General features: G+C 38.5%; 4 protein-coding genes across 4 annotated transcripts; 2 read left to right on the top strand and 2 right to left on the bottom strand.

Annotated features, from left to right (window-relative positions):
- The first annotated feature begins 980 nt into the window (after positions 1-980).
- On the top strand, positions 981-8,595 carry LOC6557234 (anoctamin-4). The gene is given in 13 exon segments (XM_001985519.2): positions 981-1,236; positions 1,302-1,474; positions 2,300-3,259; positions 3,319-3,464; positions 4,256-4,836; positions 4,900-5,117; positions 5,957-6,121; positions 6,197-6,454; positions 6,519-6,614; positions 6,995-7,094; positions 7,163-7,559; positions 7,619-7,709; positions 8,072-8,595. Coding segments are annotated over 13 exon segments (3,747 nt in total). The 5' UTR covers positions 981-1,049; the 3' UTR covers positions 8,447-8,595.
- Positions 8,596-9,070: 475 nt separating this feature from the next.
- Positions 9,071-10,914, top strand: LOC6557240 (tubulin polyglutamylase complex subunit 2). The gene is made up of 4 exons (XM_001985520.3): positions 9,071-9,277; positions 9,337-9,504; positions 9,569-9,801; positions 10,407-10,914. Exons 1-4 carry the CDS (start codon positions 9,208-9,210, stop codon positions 10,773-10,775), a joined length of 840 nt encoding a protein of 279 aa, XP_001985556.1. The 5' UTR covers positions 9,071-9,207; the 3' UTR covers positions 10,776-10,914.
- Positions 10,777-11,936, bottom strand: LOC6557244 (viral IAP-associated factor homolog). Its single transcript, XM_001985521.2, has 2 exons — positions 11,810-11,936; positions 10,777-11,600 (listed from the first exon to the last, which is right to left on the bottom strand). The coding sequence occupies exons 1-2, from the start codon at positions 11,813-11,815 to the stop codon at positions 10,884-10,886; spliced, it is 723 nt and encodes a 240-aa protein (XP_001985557.1). The 5' UTR covers positions 11,816-11,936; the 3' UTR covers positions 10,777-10,883.
- A 1,248-nt stretch (positions 11,937-13,184) lies between these two features.
- On the bottom strand, positions 13,185-16,455 carry LOC6557254 (tyramine/octopamine receptor). Its single transcript, XM_001985522.2, has 2 exons — positions 14,855-16,455; positions 13,185-14,211 (listed from the first exon to the last, which is right to left on the bottom strand). Exons 1-2 carry the CDS (start codon positions 16,316-16,318, stop codon positions 13,822-13,824), a joined length of 1,854 nt encoding a protein of 617 aa, XP_001985558.1. The 5' UTR covers positions 16,319-16,455; the 3' UTR covers positions 13,185-13,821.
- Positions 16,456-19,681: the final 3,226 nt, after the last annotated feature.

Raw genomic sequence — 19,681 nt, 5'->3', positions numbered from 1 at the left:
TCAATCTTTTTAATATGTATTTAGTTCACAGGGTATGTCCCCTGTTTCCAAAACAATATTAATCTAATTTACCAACAATTAATAGTGCTCAACCAGAAGATATCAGTTTATCGAAGTTGTGTCGAACAAGTTAGAACAAAATTGATGAAAGACATTAAATTATATTTATAGTTTATTGTTTGGTGATCTCTTCTTATAATTTAAATACAGCTCTCTCTATCCCCAGGCCATTTCTATTTTACCCTGACAGAGAGCCTTACAATTCTGTTACTCATGCATACCTTGGCATATTGAGGTTTTGCACAAAATGCATTTTTGCATTTCAAAATATTTTCCTCAAATTGACAAATAGAGTTGTGTACAATTTTGAACTATTTATTAATTAACCCGAACTTTGACAGTCAAATATATAAATTGAATGCGAGCACAATTACATACATATACATATACATATAGTACCTGCCCCAATGTGGACTACTTCTCTTTGTAATTGTAATATAACAGGGTTCAAATGTCAAATAAAAGTGGCCCATCGGGACATTACAGAAATAGGGAAACAAAATAATACAGCAGAAACAACTCGACCTAGTTGTGCCCTATGAAGTAAAGTTAGTAAAAAGAAAAACAAATTAAAATGCGTGCATGCCTATTTAAATTAGAGAAAGTTCACAACGAATTGTAAAAATAAAAGAAGGAGGAGCTTTAAAGGACCCGATATTTCCTATAAAAAGAAATAACATTAACAGGCTAACAGTTTTTTTTTTTTTCATTTATTTCTTTTAGTTCAGAGGAAACGTAAAAGAGTCAAATAGTTTTGGAGCGCGCGTTGATTTTGTTCCTGTTATATTTGAATCGAAATTATAAATTTAAATACATTTTTTATTATGGGAATGGTGACAAATGTACATGCCTCGTGCGATCTGGCATTGTAGGTCAAATTACACGCCAAGTAGTCGAAAAAGAGGAAAGTTCTTGTTATAGAATAACTAAATAGTATAATTACTTTGTGTAGTGACGTGTCGCAGATAGATAGACAAACCCACGGAAAAATGAGCAGTCATGGAAAGCTGCAGGGCAATGTGCGAGGCAACTCAAATATTTTTCAAATACGAATCGACAGCGTTGATGATGAGAGCACCGCACCCATAACTGAGTCCAATTCGCGCGAGGATCTCATTGGCAGCGGCGCACTCGAGACCGAGAGAGCCAGTGAGCAGACAGTGTTTCAGTTTCCAAGTGAGTTCGCCGCTGCTCCATATGTAGCTATCTCGATTTAGCTTAAAACACTTTTAATTTTACAGGATTCCTGTCAGTGCCCACTTTACGTAGTGGGCGCAACTCTCCAAACAGGCGACAAGTCGTCTCAAGTCCAGCCAAAAGCGAGCGAGCAATTCGCCAAAATCATCCCAAGTCGCGTCCACGACGGCTTAGCCAGGACAGCGGCATTGTAGCAGGTCGTCTAGTTGCTTATGGTGTAAGTCATCCAACTAAACTCATCAATCAGTATACATATCTGCTATCATATCTTGTCTCCTATTTTGATGTATGCCAAATAATCCTATTTCCTGCACTCATAAAAAAATCAATTTAAAGTTTATTAAACCGACATTCCTTTGGCGCCATTAGCGCCGTATTATTCAAAAATAAAAATTTCTAATGCTTATGTTTTTGTGACTTATTTTGTATATTTTTCTAAAAGTATGACAAATTGAAGAATTCTTATATTAGCTTTTCTGCTGCTTATATTATTATTAAATGTCAGTCATTTTAGACTTAGCATAGTTTATAGAATTCATATTTTAAATAGTTTATAAAATGCATATGCTTAATTGGAAAGAACTTACGATTTCGATTTGGTTCACGTGTTGAGTGACTTCCCACTGAGCTACTTGGACTCTAAGGCAGGCAAGAACTCAACTTTAATATAAGCCACTAAATTTCATTACTTTTTTCTGAATTTTGGAAAGGTTTTGCTAAAAAATTACGGCTTACTTTTGTGTACTTTCTTGAAATGTTATTAATATAAATATTTATATTAAAAAATAACCATATTTTTAGGATTGTCGATTAAGGGCAGGCATTTCTAAATTTTAGAAATATTTTTCCTAATTTTTAGAAATTATTTCTAACAACAAGAAGATCTTTATATTTCTTTGAGCGGTCTACTTCCTTTTGTGCATTGAAATCTAAAAACTCCACTTATCTCAAGCAAATTCAGTGTCGTTATCACAAGCAATTTGTACCTTTCGATCTTAACAATATATCTTATAATGTTTCTTTTATTTATTTGCCACAATAGGATAGAAATTTAATTGAATTGGATCTGGAGGCTCCACCAATGGAGCCCAGCATCACTGCCGACAGCATATACCATTTTATGGATGTGGAACGTCAAGCGGTGAACAAACCCGTCTCGCCAAAACCCCCCGTGGACAAACAGAGCTCGGGCAGCAGCGGCTCTGCCTCCTACACAGAGAAATGGCTCAACTCCTCGATGGTGCGTGGCAGCAATGCCTCATGTTACTCGAAGGGCAACTCGATAACGATGCCGCTGCCCACACACCTGGAAACAGAATCCGCGGAGCCGAGTCCCACGCAAGCATTCGGACCCAAAGTTGTGGACAGACCTGAGGAGGATATACCAGGCACAGCAATGCGTCGCACTCTGGGCTTGCACATTAGCCCGGCGCTGAATGGGCGCAATTCCAGCGAGGTGGATGACAAAGGGAATCAGTCAAATGAAGTAATCGAGTCGTCACATTCGAATGAGCTGGCAGATCAGTTTGGCTATCGACAATTGATGCCCACCGATCGAAGGACATCCACCGGAGAGAGCAGCAGCATTAGTGGCAGCTATGCCAGCAGTCGCAAGGCCAGCAAGAGCAACAGCCTGACGGGCGATGGCAGCGAGGGAGAGCGACGCATAAGCAAACAGGATAGGGAGGGCCTCGACCCGGAGTCACTGATGTTTCGGGACGGACGGCGCAAGGTGGACATGGTGCTGGCCTGGGAGGAGGAGGATCTGGGCGTCATGACCGAGGCGGAGGCACGTCGGCGCGATATAAGGCGCTGTTTTATGGAGAATCTAGTGAAGGAAGGACTCGACGTTGAGCTGGAGGACAAGTCACAGTCGTTCAACGAAAAAACATTTTTCCTCAAGATCCATCTGCCGTGGCGCCTCGAAACACGACTAGCTGAGGTCATGAATCTTAAGTTGCCCATCAAACGCTTCATAACAATAACCGTAAAGTCGTCTTGGGTAAGCAAACCATTCATTAAGTGTGCACTTACGTCCTTAAGTGTCCTTCAATTGTATAGGATGATGAGAACGTCGTCATGCGCAATGTGCAATACTGGAAGGATATGTGGCAACGGCTCACCAAAAAGATCCAACTCGATCACAGCCTGCTGGAAGGCGAGACAACTTTCAAGGCTGCGACAGCCAACGGCAATCCGGAGGAACAGTAAGTCCTTAAACTGACAACACTTAACTGCTACCTTTGACATTACAAAAACTACAACATTTTGCACAGCTATATTTGGACAATAATTATATATAAAACAGCTATTGGATAAAATCTCATGTTGATCAATAATTATCCGATCAAATTCAAAACACACTCAGATAAAATATATTACAATTAAATCAAATTCACCCTTAAATCTGAAAAGTTGTTCTTATGTTGAGAAATATTTTCTAATCTTTCTTAATATTTAATATTTATGTTTAATATATATGTTTTCTATTATTGAGAATTATTTTTCTAACAAGGCTATAATAAAAATACACTTATTTTTGAAAAGATTAGAAGCCGCGTAGCTTAAAATACTTTTTATGAATTTATAAATTATTCAAAATGTTTCTATTTGTGTAATCTTAAAAAACTGATGTTTAATAACACAAATCAAAAAAATCTTGTAGCTTTGAAATCTATTTTCTTAATTTTAGAAAGATCTTCCCTACTTATAAATAAAAATTCTTAATATTGAGGTGTACGCTGCCCTTGATGCCAAAAGTATGGCTGTTTTCATTCTGAAATACTCTTGACAAGATTTATTCGCATTTTAAAGGTTGTTTACCCCTTGGCATTCAGGTCTTGCTATTCCTAGACAACCGAGTCCTTAAGACTCAAAGCATCAAGTTCAAAACCACTCCTCAGATTATAAAATACATTTGTCAACGTAAAAAATCATTTGAAACGGAATCCAAAAAGCTGAAATCGCAATTCAACTAATGCCAATTTACATCATGCAGGTTCATTGTTAAGGATCGTGCCACGGCGTACACAAGTGCTCAGCGGTCGCTGATGGTGATGCAGGTGCTGATTCGGACACCCTACGAGGAGGGTGATCGCAATGGCATCCGACGACTGCTCAACGATGGCACCTATCTGGGCTGCTTTCCGCTGCACGAGGGTCGCTACGATCGGCCCCATTCGAGCGGTGTTTCCCTGGATCGCCGAGTGCTTTATCAGACCTGGGCAACTCCTTCGCAGTGGTACAAGAAGCAGCCGCTTTGCCTGGTGCGCAAGTACTTTGGAGACAAAATCGCGCTCTACTTTTGTTGGTTGGGTTTCTACACCGAAATGCTGGTTTACCCCTCGGTTGTTGGCACTCTGTGCTTTATTTATGGCCTGGCCACACTGGAGTCGGAGGACAATACGCCAAGCAAGGAGATCTGCAATGAGTCCGGCACCGGCAACATTACCCTGTGTCCGCTTTGTGATAGGGCGTGCAGCTATCAGCCGCTCTACAAATCATGCCTCTTCTCACGATTAACTTACCTCTTCGACAACCCGTCAACGGTATTTTTTGCCATTTTCATGTCTTTCTGGGGTGAGTATTCACATTAACAATTAATAATCTGTAATTTTAAGAATGCACTTTATGCACTTTTAGCCACCACTTTCCTGGAACTGTGGAAACGCAAGCAATCAGTCTTAGTATGGGAATGGGACCTCCACAACGTCGAATTGGATGAGGAGAACCGGCCCGAGTTCGAGACGAACGCAACCACATTTCGCATGAATCCAGTGACACGGGAGAAGGAACCCTATATGTCCACTTGGAGCCGCGCTATTCGATTCGTAATAACGGGAAGTGCCGTGCTCTTTATGGTAAATACTGCACTTAATAAAAATAACGGTGAATCTTAGAGAATGTCGTTACTTTTGGCCAGAAGAACATCACACACTATTTTTCAAAAAGTGAATTTCTAAAACTAAAACTTGTGGTTTTAAAATTTAGAAAAATATTCAACAAATTTTGAATGTTTTTTTCAATGTGTACACAGAGTATTTTTTAATTTTTTATTATTATCCATAAGTTTAATTTAAAAAATATTCCCACATGATTTTCATGAATTTATTCTGAATTTTATAAAGCATATTTTTTAAAATAAGGTTTGATTTTCTACTTTTTAATTCTAAAAATTAAAACCCAATATTTATGAATATTGAATCCAGGGTCAGCATTTCGAATGTTGGAAAATATGTTTCGAATATTTAGAAACTATTTCCAAAAGCTAGAATAGCTATTAGTTTTCAGGACAATTATGAGTTTAGTGAGATCGAGTTTTCAGAGTGTATTACAATCGTCGCTTAGAAATAAGCAGTTTTAATGCAATATGAAACTATTTTTATTAGATTCTGCTTTGCAATATGGCGTTTTTGAATAGACCAAGCAAATTATTAGATATATAGATTTTATATTCAATCAAATGTTCTATTTTTGCATAGAGAATATAAGATTTATGAAAATGGACATTTACAAGGTATTATTTTCTTATTTATTTATTTTTTTGATACATTTATTTTTTGAAATCATCTTTAAATTTGTGGGTTACATTAAAAATAAATAAATGATAAAATAGTTATTTGAAAATGTAGTTAATATGCAAGAACTGTAATAATACATTACCATTTAACAAAATATTGTTCATCTTCCTCGAGTACAGATCGCAGTTGTGCTCTCCGCCGTGCTGGGCACAATCATCTATCGCGTATCCTTGGTATCGGTTATCTATGGCGGGGGAGGCTTCTTTGTGAATGAGCATGCCAAGCTATTTACCACAGTGACAGCGGCGTTGATCAATTTGGTTGTCATTATGATACTCACACGGGTAGGCTTAGATTCTATAAGTGTAGAACTTGGTCAATCAATCAACCAATCAATCATTTTTTTGGTATCTCATTAGATCTATCACCGCATGGCAATTAAGTTGACAAACCTGGAGAATCCTCGCACCCACACCGAATACGAGGACTCATACACCTTTAAGATATTCTTCTTTGAGTTCATGAACTTCTACTCGTCGCTCATCTACATAGCGTTCTTTAAGGGACGCTTCTTCGACTATCCCGGCGATGATCAGGCGCGGCGCAGTGAGTTCTTCCGCCTCAAGAATGACATCTGTGATCCGGCGGGCTGCCTCTCCGAGCTCTGCATACAGTTGGCAAGTATAAACTTCAGCGATCAGTATGTTTTCCTTTTATAAGGCAAACTCTCTGACCATTTAGGCCATTATTATGGTGGGCAAGCAATGCTGGAACAACTTTATGGAATATCTTTTTCCCAAGTTCTGGAACTGGTGGCGTCAGCGTAAGCATAAACAGGTGTGTAAGATATAAACTTACAAATTTATTTATAATTAAAACTGTTTGTGCAGATTAATGTACTGACTAAGCGGTAAGGGATAAATATCTCAATTTAGAACTGAAATCCAGCTGCACGACGAAAGTCTTAGGAAATTTGTGGGGAAAATGGAGGAAAGATGTTTATAAATGTATTATTATTTATTATTTATTTACTTACCAATTTATTTTTTCCAGCCTTTTGGATAAATTAAATAATAAATAAATTTTTGTGTGTTTCATTTTTACCTATCTAGCATTAAATTTACTCTCTCTCATGGGTAAAAACACTTAACCAGCATAGTAGCACTCTATTATATAATGTATCGGAGCAATAAATCCCAATATGTATTTAACTGCAGGCTACTAAGGATGAATCGCATTTACATATGGCTTGGGAACAGGACTATCATATGCAGGACCCAGGACGCTTGGCCCTATTTGACGAGTACCTAGAAATGAGTGAGTAGCTCGCCTATTTTTAAACATCCCAAGTTGGTCATTCATAATTTGGTCTATACTTATTTTAGTTCTTCAATATGGCTTTGTGACACTGTTTGTGGCCGCATTTCCATTGGCGCCGCTATTTGCACTACTCAACAATGTGGCCGAGATTCGATTGGATGCCTACAAGATGGTCACACAGGCGAGGCGACCGTTGGCGGAGCGTGTGGAGGACATTGGCGCCTGGTACGGCATTCTGCGTATTATCACCTACACGGCCGTCGTCTCGAATGCGTTTGTGATCGCCTACACAAGTGATTTCATTCCACGCGTCGTTTATAAGTTTGTCTACTCGGAGTCAAATACCTTGGCTGGCTACATTGAGCACTCCCTGTCCGTATTCAATACATCCGAATACAAGGAGGAATGGGGTGCGACGAGTAGCGAACTCGATCCCGACACCTGTCAATATAGGGGTTATCGGTTAGTAAATTGACAACTATTTCATCTTAGTCCATTTTTACATTTGCTGTACTTTACAGGAATGGCCCCAAGCACTATGAGCCTTATGGCCTTAGTCCCCACTATTGGCATGTTTTTGCCGCACGCCTGGCCTTCGTCGTGGTGTTTGAGGTATAATGGGGCATCAAGTATAGTCAAACTTCTCTAAATCGAATCGACGTTAAAGAATATTTTAATGGCGACGTTATATTGTTGAAGCATAAGAAGCCGCAAAAATATAAATCTTTTTATCTTTGAGTTTATGACATTTATTATTTTATTTGTTAAGAAGAGTATTGTACATTCAAGCAGACTTCACAGAAATCATACAATTCTTATTTAATTGTATCAAATTGTGTCTCTAAACGAAATCGTTCTTCAATTTGGTTCGAGTTGTAGAATAATACAGTTCTTTGAATTGGAGAAGTTTGGCTCTAAATCTTACTGTGGCTCTAATAGATACTCACTTTATAAATTTGTATTGACCAAAACAGCACGTTGTGTTCGTCCTAACCGGCATCATGCAGTTCATCATACCCGATGTGCCCTCGGAGGTGAAGACACAAATGCAGCGCGAGCAGCTGCTAGCCAAGGAGGCCAAATACCAGCATGGCATCAAGCGGGCGCAGGGCGACAATCAGGATATTATGAGCCTGTTCCGCGATGCCAGCCATCGCACATCCATAGCCGGGGGCCAGGCAAATCCGCGCGGGAGTTGGGCTCGCCGCTTCAGCCGCATGAGTGACGGACTGGATGCCCATGTGGAGGTCGCTGGGCGTCCGCGTCGATCGGTTGAGTCCACCGTGTGGGAGGTTTCCTGACACGAGGAGGAGGCGGAGAGCACAGAGCCCAGTGAAGCAAAGAGATGAGATTGGCAACTGGTCAATGGCCACGATCTGTTCACGTCCATATTGCTCGTTCAGTGTCGTATTTAATTTCATTGTTATCAAGTCAATCATTTATGTCCGTAATCAAGTTCCTTTACTGTACCTATTTTGTGTAAATAAATTGTATTTTAATGGACATAAAAATATAAAAATAGAAAACAACTGTCTTAATAACAGCTATATCACCAACATATTAACCGCACTTAAAAATAATCGCGGTTTCAGTTTTAGATTGATTGGTTTTAGTTAGATGTGGTCAATAATCGTTTAATATAAATACTCGAATTTATTAAAATTACTATTTGACTAGTTGTTAGTTCCCCTTCTCTTTTACTGTACTTCTTTTCTGTAAATAAATGATGTACAAACTTTTAAATGTAGTATACGACTTATTAACAGCTATATCAACGAAAATTTAATCGTATTCAAAAAAAATAAAAATAAAAATAAAAAACAACTGTGTATCAGTAGTATAATTAGTGTTACTCAGATGTGGGAAATAAGGGTTTCATATCTTTATTAGGAGTAATTTTTGGCTTGTTCAATATAAAATTAAGAGTTCATAATATTTATGGAAATGAATTGTTAGTTCAGCCTCAGGAACAATAGTTGTCAGATAGTTAGTCAGTCTGTTACCAGGACAACCAGTGTCAGGGAGTCATTGTTTACTCTATCAAATTTAACATTTAACAGCGCTCCCACTCTTTGGAATATTCCATTTTTGAAAATTACATATTACAAATATGAATAAGAAACTTTCACCAGAAGATGCATTCTACGAAAATTTGACGTTGGGCCTGATTAAAACGCTATGTGAGTAATAGTTATTGTTTGCCAGCTAAACCAATACCGAAAACCAACTTACATAATAGCAAATGTGCCGAGAGTGTGCAATGTGAGCCTGGAGCGTCGACAGCCCCTGAATCCGTGCCAGGTGGTCAACTGGGAGCAACGACACTGTGTCTACCTGCCGGAGGACATGAAAAAGTTTTATCTTTCAAGCGATGGCTTCGTGCTCAACTGGAGCTATCAATATGCGCGTAAGTATCGGGACTCGACCAAACAAAGTCGAATAATGATGATGCGTCAAATGGAATCCCTTAGCCAGCGATGTTCGACGCGTCGGCTACATACACTTTCCGCATCTGCTCCAGGTGACCCTATTGCGGGAGAACATCGAGAATACTCACCCGGCAAGCGGCGCCCAGTCGACGAGCGGGGCCAGCGGGAGCAGCACCAGCTCTGTTATAGCCAAGGACAAGTGGGATAATGCCACACCCATCATAACGGCCAAGACGAAAATATTTGAGATCAACAATATCAACGAAATGGCCAAGGTGAGTGTGGAACAGTTGCAGTTGCTATTATTTACAAACAATTTCCAAAATTTATTGTTGTGGCTTTCTGAGAGCTCGGCTTTGAATGTCTGAATTTTAGGGTGTATTTTTCCACAATTTAGAAAAATATGTTCAATTTTCAAGATGCTGTGCCTTTTATATTATTAATAATATATAATTTGTATTTGAAGATTTCACATAGACAAATATTTTATAGTTTATAAATTCATATGGTGTAATTTGACTAAGTCAGACGTCATCTGAACTCTGATATAAAAGCCGAGCCGTTAAATTTCGTTACTCGTTTCTGAAGTTTAGAAATGATATTTTCAAAATATGTCCGTTTGCACTTCTACTTTTGAAAATGTTTTTGACTATAGGAAAAATTGATTAAAAATTGTAAAAATCGCCATATGTTTGAAATTATCGATTTAGGGCACGCTACCTAAATTTTAAAAAATATTTATCTTAATACTTGAAAATTATTTCTAAAAAATATGTAAGCTTTTCGGGGCGATTTTCTTTTTTGTATAATGTAGATAAATGCATATATTTCTTCTAGTTGCTATTATTTATTTTCACACCAAAAATATTTCCCCTTTCAGGTGTGCATGTTGTATGAGTCAACTAGTTCGAATAATCCACGGTTTTATTTGCTCGAGCTGGGCACACTCAGCTGGCAGTTTCTGGCCGAGACTTTCAGTGAGTATCTGCGCATGGCGATTGCGCACTTGGGGTTGCCCTACTGGGAGCTGTGTTTCACCAGCTTTGGCTTGCCTTCGTGGACGGAGCAGCTGTTTCTACTGCTGGCTCCACATCTGCTGGAAAAGCACGAGCTGCGTCGCGGGCGCACCATAAATCCGGCCTGCGAGCACCCGTACAATATCATCGATCCGAACATATTTCGCAGCAAGCCCAAAGGCATGGCCAAGAACCCGACCAGCAGTGGGAAAGCACACAACAACAACAAGTGAATCCTTGTAGCAAAAATAATTTTTATATTTTAACAAGAAATGCACACAAAACAAGATTCGCAATTGTACTGCAACAGAAAATGGGTTCGAAGAAATTCCGACGAGATCTCAATAAAAATCCGCACTTTTATCTTCCAAATCGGCTAGCATTTTGTCCCGGATCTGTGGCCGGGGATCCTCCTTAATGTCGCTGGGCACAGCCCCAACCGAACCCAGCATAAACTCCAACTCGGGCAGCGTCAGTTTCTCGCCCCGCAGCTCCAGCGGACCAATAAACTGTTTGCGCATCGCTCCCTCGTGGTAAACGAAAATGGTGGGCAGGTTCTTGTCGGGGAAGTTGGGTATGCAGGTGGTGGCCACGGAGCGCAGGAACTTGGTCTGAGGGAAGCGTGCCGCCAGCTGTTGCATGTGGTGGTGGATCAGGGCGCAGAGAGGTACGCCGTTGGCATACAGATGCAACACCACCCAGATGCCCTCGCCCGCTTTGGTCACCTCGTTGACGTACTCCTGCCCGGATATTTCGCGAACACTGCCAAAGCGCGCCTTCTCCGCCGTGGCACGCATCTCGGCCATGCGACGCTGGCGATACTGCTCCAGCACTGCCTCGTCCTCTGAATCCTCGAGTTCATCGAGCTCGTCGAGTGACATGTCATCGATCTGCTTGTCACGCTGACCCTCCTGCGGCGGCAAATCTGTTCGTCGCTGAATCACATCGTTCATCATCGCCTGAATTTGGTCCTCGGTAATCTCCGCTTCCTTCTGCTTTGGCCCAATGATTCCCTTTGCGCGCAGCACATCGTTCCACTCGGTATCTTCGTTGGGATCCTACAAAAATCATCATTTGCTTGAGTTTTCATTCACAAATCGCTCAACTCACTCATGCGGTTCATTTTGGGTGCGTTTTACTACCGAATATGGGCATTTATTGCATGCACATGCTCAAATTTATGCACAAATACACATTTATAATTGTAAATGTATTTATAGACATATAAATATATAAATTATAAATATTCTGCTGACTTTAAGCTTACCTGCATTTTTGTATTATTTCTATTTCTTTTGGGACAGTAGGAGACTTATTTGAAATAATGTTCTAATGTGCTTTAAATGTAAACTAAAAATAAATTGAAATGACTAATCGCACATTTCATAAATACTGACACAAATCCAAAATGCAAAGCAGAAAATCCCAAAAACTATATTTGGGATTATTATTTATAATACTAAAAAAATACCAGTTGCTTAAAATAAATAAATTATATATAAAGACGGGAACAACATTTGTTCTTTTAGGTCGCATTTCATGTAACTCGATTATTTTGTAATTAATAAAACAAATAATAATTTATTTCAATTTATGTTGAGAAGCAGTTTAACAGCGCCAGCTGATTTTAAATATGAAGAAAAGGTTAAGCAGTCTCATATCATTCAGCTGCTGAAGGCAATGGTCACTGTAGTGCATACATACATAACAAGCAGCTTTTGTCAGCACATGCACTAAGGAGGAGCAGAAAATTTTAAAACATCTGTTAAAATTCGAATTTATCGAAAATGACCGTTTCAAATTCGATTTAAATTTAGAACACAAACATCGACAGAATAAATTGTCGTTTCTCTCAGTAAATAAATGATTTAATGATGAAAAGCGTCAAAATGTTGTCGGTAGAATGGCGATGCGTTAGGTCCAACGTAAAAAAGCGCAGAACTACATCGTTTTGAAATAAACAAGTGAAACTATGGTTTTTAAATATTTTTCATAACTTTTATTCGAATCTGTCTTTTTGTTCGTTTGTTTTGTTTCGGCTTGCTAATTAAACAATTTAATTAGTGAAGTTAACGTACACCATGAAATTTCAATAATTGCCGTATGTACTTATGAGTTTCTTTTCTCTTGGTTTTATACATTGATTTATATTTTAAGTTATTTTAAGTTATATTGCACAATGCAATAAAACATTTATCTTTGCTGCTGTATATCTTACTTATTTGTGTTTAATTATTTATTAAGTATTTAAGCTTTTAGCTGTGCTTTTGCACACTCAACACATTTGATGCTTTGTCATAAAAACAATTCATTTCTAATTAAATTATTTAACAAATATTTTTAAGCGTACCTCACAAAGTATACATACATTTATTATTAATAATTTCTTGCACCTAATTCGTAATATAAATATGTTAGAGTAATGCCTAAGAAAACAGTTTTTGGAAGTTTCTCATTGTTGAGCGAGCACATTCAATTAATCATTAATTTATTATTATTTATTATTTTGTATTTATGTATGCATATGTAATGTAATGCATATATATTTTATATATATTCAGTTTATGCGCTGAAGAATGAAATATGAAACATATTTGCAACATGTGCATAAACATTTAATTAAATTCAATTAGGTTTCCAGTTTAGTTTTCTTATTTTTTGTTATCCGTTTTATACATTGAAGCTTTCCTCCTTTTTTATGGTAATATTTTGTTCCAGTTTTGAATATTTTATTTAATATTTCTTTTGGAGAAGAGAGTTTGTGCACATAAAAGTTGACCTTGGGGTTATTTAGGCCCCCTTTCGCAGTACACTTTCTATGAGTATATATAACAGTTTACATTTAGCTAAGTACGCCCAGGCGTGTCCTTTCAAAGGGTTCTTTATGAGCAAAACCAAAGCTTTGAAACACCCGAAAAAAGTGAGTTTATTTTAGAGCTAAAGTTAACAGATATATTCATTTGATATTGAAGTGAAGTTGTTAAGTAAAAAACTAGAGTTCGCTAATGTAACACGAAGCTTTTTATTTGCTAATAGAAATTGCTTATTTTTTTCTTCATTTAGTTCAAATATTTAATGTCATTTATTATTTTGAATGAAATTCGAGATCTTGTATACAAATGAGTGAAACCATATTTAGGTAAATTTCATGATTAGTTATTTGGTAGCATCACTTTTCCCAGGTGTTTCTTCAAATATTCATATTAATTTTTGGCACAAACTTTGAGTTATGCCCTCTCTTTTGGTTGGCATCTGCACTTTGTGTCCATCATTATGTCATCATATCTTCATGCCCAGTAGTCTTTTAAATGCGCGCCTATAATCCAAATTGAATATCGTATAGATGACCGGATTCAAGCCGGAATTAATGTAACCCAACCAGGTGATAAAGTTCTTAAACTTGTTCGTGGGACAGCAACTCTGGCAAAATGGCAGAATCACATACATCAGAAAGAACGGCAGCCAGCAGATGACAAACACGCCCATAATGATGCCCAGGGTGCGAGCAGCCCTCCGCTCCTTGGACAGTGAGATCTTCTGCTTCTCCTCGATAAACTGGTTAACGGTGCTCGGCTTCTTCTGCACCACAGTCGTAGCAGCCGTGCCCATCGATGACTGTGGCGGCGTCATCTTTAGAGACGTTTGCTCATCCGCTTGGGTAACACAAACCTAGAAAAAATGTAAATCGCATTGTATTAATTTCATAAGATACGTTAAGCATTTTATATGATAACTAAATATTATCACAATATGTTAAATATTTTAACTTACAACTATTCATATTAAATTTATATTTTAATAAAATAAGTATAAATAATTGCGATATAATTTAATTTACTATTTATTTATAATCGAAGGATTGTAATTAGCTAACATGAGTTTTGCGACGATACCTTTATCAAAGTTTGAAGAGATAAAAACTAAGTTTTGTTGAATATAATAATATTAAATAAATATTATTAAAAAAGTATGTTTGTATATATTAAAAAGCAACATGTTGCATTGATCTTTATGCCGTTTTTGTTTTGGATAACTAATGAGTTATATGCTTTAATGCATAATAATTGCACTTGAGAAACTTTTATTTCTTTCTTTTATTTACAATCAATTTTTATTTAATTCAATTAAATTCATAAATATCTATCTAAAATACTGTCTGCGAGCAGTAAGCAATATGCAATCCGTATTAACTACAAGGATTTATTTACTTATTTATTTAATGTAGACAAAATGTAGTTCACATAAAATGAAATGAAAATAAGTAAATTAAGTTTCTAAATGGAGTCACAAAAGAATAATTTGATTGACCCACCTGTATGCAACCTTTGGGATCGCTGCCGCTCTCTGTGCTTATCTCCTGATCCGATTTGGTGGCGGCATTGTTGCTATTGGCTTGTGGCAGCAACTGTTGCTCACCGTGCGGCTCACATCCAGACGAAGAAGACTGCGATCTGCGACCGCTGCGCCCCTTGCCATGCTTAATTGAGTCCTTGATCTTGGCGCGACGCGACTTCTTGACGAGCACAACAACAGTTTGTTGTTGTTGTTGGTGCTGGTGTTGTTCGGTGTTTGTGTCAGGCTGGGCGTGCGTCTCGCTGCTGAGACTCTCCTGGTCGTTGTGTATCATGGGCGTGGCGAAGTTGGCGCGATCGCGACCACAACAGAGCCAACTGCCGCAGAGGCTGCCCAAGGCACGCGCCTTGGAGCTGGTTGAGCTACTGCCAGCAGCCGCACTGCTCGTATTGATGGCCTCCAGCTCCGTTGTCTTCAACGCAATCGTATTCAATTTGTTTGCCTTGGCACGCTCCCTTAGGCGACGGCGCGTCGCCACAAAGATCTCAATGTACACAATCGTCATAATGACGAGCGGTATGAAGAAGGAGCCCAGCGACGAGTAGATGACATAGCCACGCTGCGAGGTCAGCTCACACGGTGTTGCACTGGTGAACTCATCCGGCCAATCATTCCAGCCAATCAACGGCGGACTGCTAATCAGCAAGGAGAGTAGCCACACACCCGAGATGAGTAGCAGGACTCGACCCACTGTCCGCTTCTGTGCATAGTTAATGGGATCGGTTATCGCCCAGTAGCGATCCAGGGCAATGGCACACAGATTGAGTATCGAGGAGGTGCAGCAGAGCACATCGCAGGTGAGCCACAGCTTGCACAGATGAATGCCAAACTCCCAGCGGCCCAGTATCGAGTATGCCACATTAAAGGGCAGCACCAGCAGCGCCACCATTAAATCAGCCACCGCCAACGAGACGATGAAAAAGTTCTGCACAATGCGCAATGGTTTGTAGGTGAAGACGCTCAGTATGACTAGAATGTTGCCGATTATGGTCAGCACTATGATGATGGAGAGGACGAGCGCTGTGAGCAGCGCCTCCCACTCCGGCACCGCCAGTTGCAAGCCCAAAAAGCTGACATGCAACTCTTCCACGGCCAATGCGCCACATTCCTGTGTTGACTCGACAATTGCTGTTGCTGTTGTCACTGTTGCTGTTGCCGTTGCCGTTGCCGTTGCTGTTGTCAGGCTGTCCACCAACGAACCCGATAAATTGGCTGCCAGGGCTGCTGTTGTTGTTGACGTTGACGACGCTGCTGCTCCTGCTACTGCTGCTGCTGAGGCACTGCGTCCGTTGGCTGCCGCTGGCGATGATGCCTTCCCTGTGGACGCCTCTGGTGTGCCGTTGACGGCAACGGCTGCTGTCAACGCTGCCGCGGCCACCGTTGTGGTGACATTTATGAACAAGATTTGATCTGCCGATGGCATTTTGACATCCTGCTAACACTGCATTCACCTCCTCGTCCTTTTCTGCTCTGTTCGTCTCTTATGCGCGTGGTTTTTCTTCCTCCCCCCTCTATCTCTCTCTCTCTCTCTCTCAATCTCCTTCTTTGTCTCTGGTTGTTTTATTTTTCAATTTGCGCTGCAATGAAAAGGAAAATGCAATTGTGAGTAAAAAAAATTGATGGCAGATGATATTTTTTGTTTTCCTGCTCAAATTGGATAAATTATTTTAATTTATGGTAGCAATTTAACAATTTTCTTTCTCTCGCATCTACAGCAAATCATTTCCAATATGAAACCTTTAAGATCCCATTCTACGTGAAAGTTAAGCTAAAGAGACTTCAGTCTCAGCTAAATTAAATTGTGTTCTTAGATTTCATAAAAAGTGTTCCTGTTTCTCAGTCTTTTGCTTGGAATTTCATTTTCCTTAAGACAGAGCCCACACTTCTGGTATAATTATAATTAAATTAATTGCGTTTTAACTCAGCTCTTTATTTTGTGGTGGACATTGCGAGATTTTAGCATATTAAAAGCTAGGCCAATTTTAGAAAAAAAAATGTATTGGAAAATGAAAACATATTTATTTACTTTTACTTTCTCGCATTTATCTAATTCAGGACAAGACAGATAAATGGATAAATCACAAAGCACACAAGTCTGCAGTCAAAGCCAAGTGCAAATGCCGGAGAAGTCAATCAAATTCATGTCAGCTATATATTTTTATAACAAGTTGTTAGAAAGCATGCAAGCCAAAAATAGCATGGCAAAAGCCTTCGGTGAGAAAAGGTTCAGGCATTTGATTGTGGATTATTTAAAAGCAAAACATGTCCTGGAGATATTTCCAAATTGGGACTTGTCTGAAAGCCGTTAACAATTTAGGGGACAATTATTCGCATTAGCCGTTAAATGAAAGGAAGCTAAGTAATTAAAAATGCCAGCCAAAGTAAAATGACAGCTGTAAAATAATACCCCAAGCTACGTTTCATTGGGATACGTTGAGCAAAATTGTAATCAGAGATGATATGACACAATTTTCTCGATTATTTGGATGACGTCATTAATTTAAGTATAGCGACTGTTAGATGTTCTGTTTATAGTTAAAATTTTTAAAATTGAAAGCTTAAAATTTATTTAAAACTAGAGAATTTGAAAGTTAAAGACTTAATATTTTATTTGATAAACGCTTGATTTGAAAAAATAATTATGCTAATCAGGACTGAAAGAAGTACATTGCATAATATCACTTGTATCATTAAAGCCTGGCAGCTGGTTTCATTTAGGTTCATTTCAGTTGCTATGGACAGTAATCGGACAGTGGTTTCTCTGGCTGAGAATCTTGCACCTTTGCCTTGCAATAGCTAATCGTATATGAGTCTATAAATTGCACTAACTGTTACAGCGTATTTTAGCAGCCTTCAGCGTTTGACACATTTATCCGCTTAGCCTCTTGCCACAACCCTGCACCCAGCAGCCGTTGCATTTGCAGGATTCGCAGAAAGAGCATTAATCAAAATATGCGGCTCATAAAGTGCGCGAGCACAGCCAAAAAACAGGAAGTAAAGTTCAGGAAAAACGTTTTTATTTTGCCAACAAAAAATGTACTCCATCTTACCCCATCTCTTTTTGCTGCAGAGATTTTACTGCTAATGTACGAGAAACTCACCTTGATTTCTATCAGCGTGGCAAACCTTTTAGTGAGAGTTGCTCAATTTTCTTCATCTTTTTTTGAGGTGTGGCTGGACTTACTGGTTTCATTACAAACACAAAGTCACAAAGTTTTGCAGTTAGTTTTTCTGATCTGACCGGACTTTATTATCCTCGCTAGTATGACCAAACTTTGGATAATTCGAAATTAGAGAGACCGTCTGCTATCGATAAGCCGATTAGCAGATATATTGAATAAATGCTGAGCTCAACACTCGGCAACGCTGTGGACTCTGTTCTGGTCGCTTCCCGATAAGCTTATTACAGGGCTTAGAGCGCGCTTATGATTACAACACGCATAAAAGTAGGATATATAAGGGCAAGACACACACTCACAGATACTCACTTATAGTTGTATCTGTGTGTGCTTGACTGCTTGACTGCTTCTGCATACGAAACGGCTTAGATAAGTTTTGCTTGAGTATTCTTTCCCAAATGCTTTGCACTTTTCTTTATATTCTTCCTATGCATTCATATGTTGAAAACTTTTTCTCAACTGCTGACCTTGCTGTGTGTGTCTGATGTAAAATGAAATTATATAAAACATACATATATATAAGATGTACACAGACACACAAACAGCTATGAGCAGACAAACATGCACATATGCAGATGAACACGCAATCACAGGAAATTAGCGTTGGTTACTTGGCTTTGCTGTCATTAGCAAGAGTTTGAAAGTTGTTCCTCCATTAAATGTGTCTGTGGTAATCCACCTACACTTTCTTTATATTGCTTTTATCTTTAGAAAGAACTCTTCATTTCTGCGTCGACAAATATGTCTTCAGTTTGTATTCTATTAGATAAATGCACAGAAACCTTAAGGCAAACTGAGCGTAAATTATTTAGTTTATATGCCATTTTGAATATATATTTAAATTCATTTCATATGGTTAGTATCAATAATCACTATTAATTTGAATTTGGTCTAAATGCCGAACTTCTAAATACTTTTGCCTCTCATTGATGCAGTTTTTTAGATTATTCCTCGTGCCGTTTGTCATCGACATAAATCGCAAATCGCAATCAAAAATCAGAATAAATATTCAAGGCCATCTACCACAATCTACAAGAAAGAACAGAAAATAAGGTCTATGCTAAACAACTAAATTTGTTAAGTTTAGTTCTTGTTTTGATCACACACCCCAGACAAGATAAGTGTCAAAACAATTGTGATTATTCCTGTGCGTTATTTTTAGCAGCGCAGTTGACTATAAATAAAGTTTTATGCCCAAGATATTCAGGATACTTTGCATATTTAATGTGGCCCAAAAACTTAATGTCAGTTACTTTATGCCATGCGTTAAGCAGAGTTAAAAATAAGCACTTAAATAAAGCCTAACAATTTGGAAACATTACTTGAATAATTAATTTATCAAGATAATTGAGAGATTAGTTTTCCTAGAAACAGACGGAATTTATAATTCATTTATGTATAGAAATATTTGTATATAATTTATGTGATTAAATGTCTTTCCTTCAATGCGTTACACACTTCAGGACACAATTACAATATCCTATGCAGTATAAAATGAGCAACTGCAACTAAGTACTAGCAACTAAGTTCGTCTTTGGACGAACTAAAAGACAGCTTCATTGCTATTAAGTAAATATATTACTGCTTTCATCTGATTAAACTCTTAT

This window comes from Drosophila grimshawi, unplaced genomic scaffold (genome assembly GCF_018153295.1).
Source record: "Drosophila grimshawi isolate 15287-2541.00 unplaced genomic scaffold, ASM1815329v1 contig_44, whole genome shotgun sequence".
Classification (NCBI taxonomy): domain Eukaryota; kingdom Metazoa; phylum Arthropoda; class Insecta; order Diptera; family Drosophilidae; genus Drosophila; species Drosophila grimshawi.
Note: the sequence above shows the minus strand (reverse complement) of the source record. Positions and strands in the feature narration are given on the sequence as shown.

Excerpts from the sequence above, each read along its gene's own strand:
- LOC6557240 (XM_001985520.3), top strand. The coding sequence starts at position 9,208 with ATGAATAAGAAACTTTCACCAGAAGATGCATTCTACGAAAATTTGACG. Across the intron at positions 9,278-9,336 it reads GGGCCTGATTAAAACGCTAT|CAAATGTGCCGAGAGTGTGC; the intron begins GTGAGTAATAGT and ends CTTACATAATAG. Across the intron at positions 9,505-9,568 it reads CTGGAGCTATCAATATGCGC|CCAGCGATGTTCGACGCGTC; the intron begins GTAAGTATCGGG and ends GGAATCCCTTAG.
- LOC6557254 (XM_001985522.2), bottom strand. The coding sequence starts at position 16,318 with ATGCCATCGGCAGATCAAATCTTGTTCATAAATGTCACCACAACGGTG. Across the intron at positions 14,212-14,854 it reads ATCCCAAAGGTTGCATACAG|GTTTGTGTTACCCAAGCGGA; the intron begins GTGGGTCAATCA and ends CATTTTTTCTAG.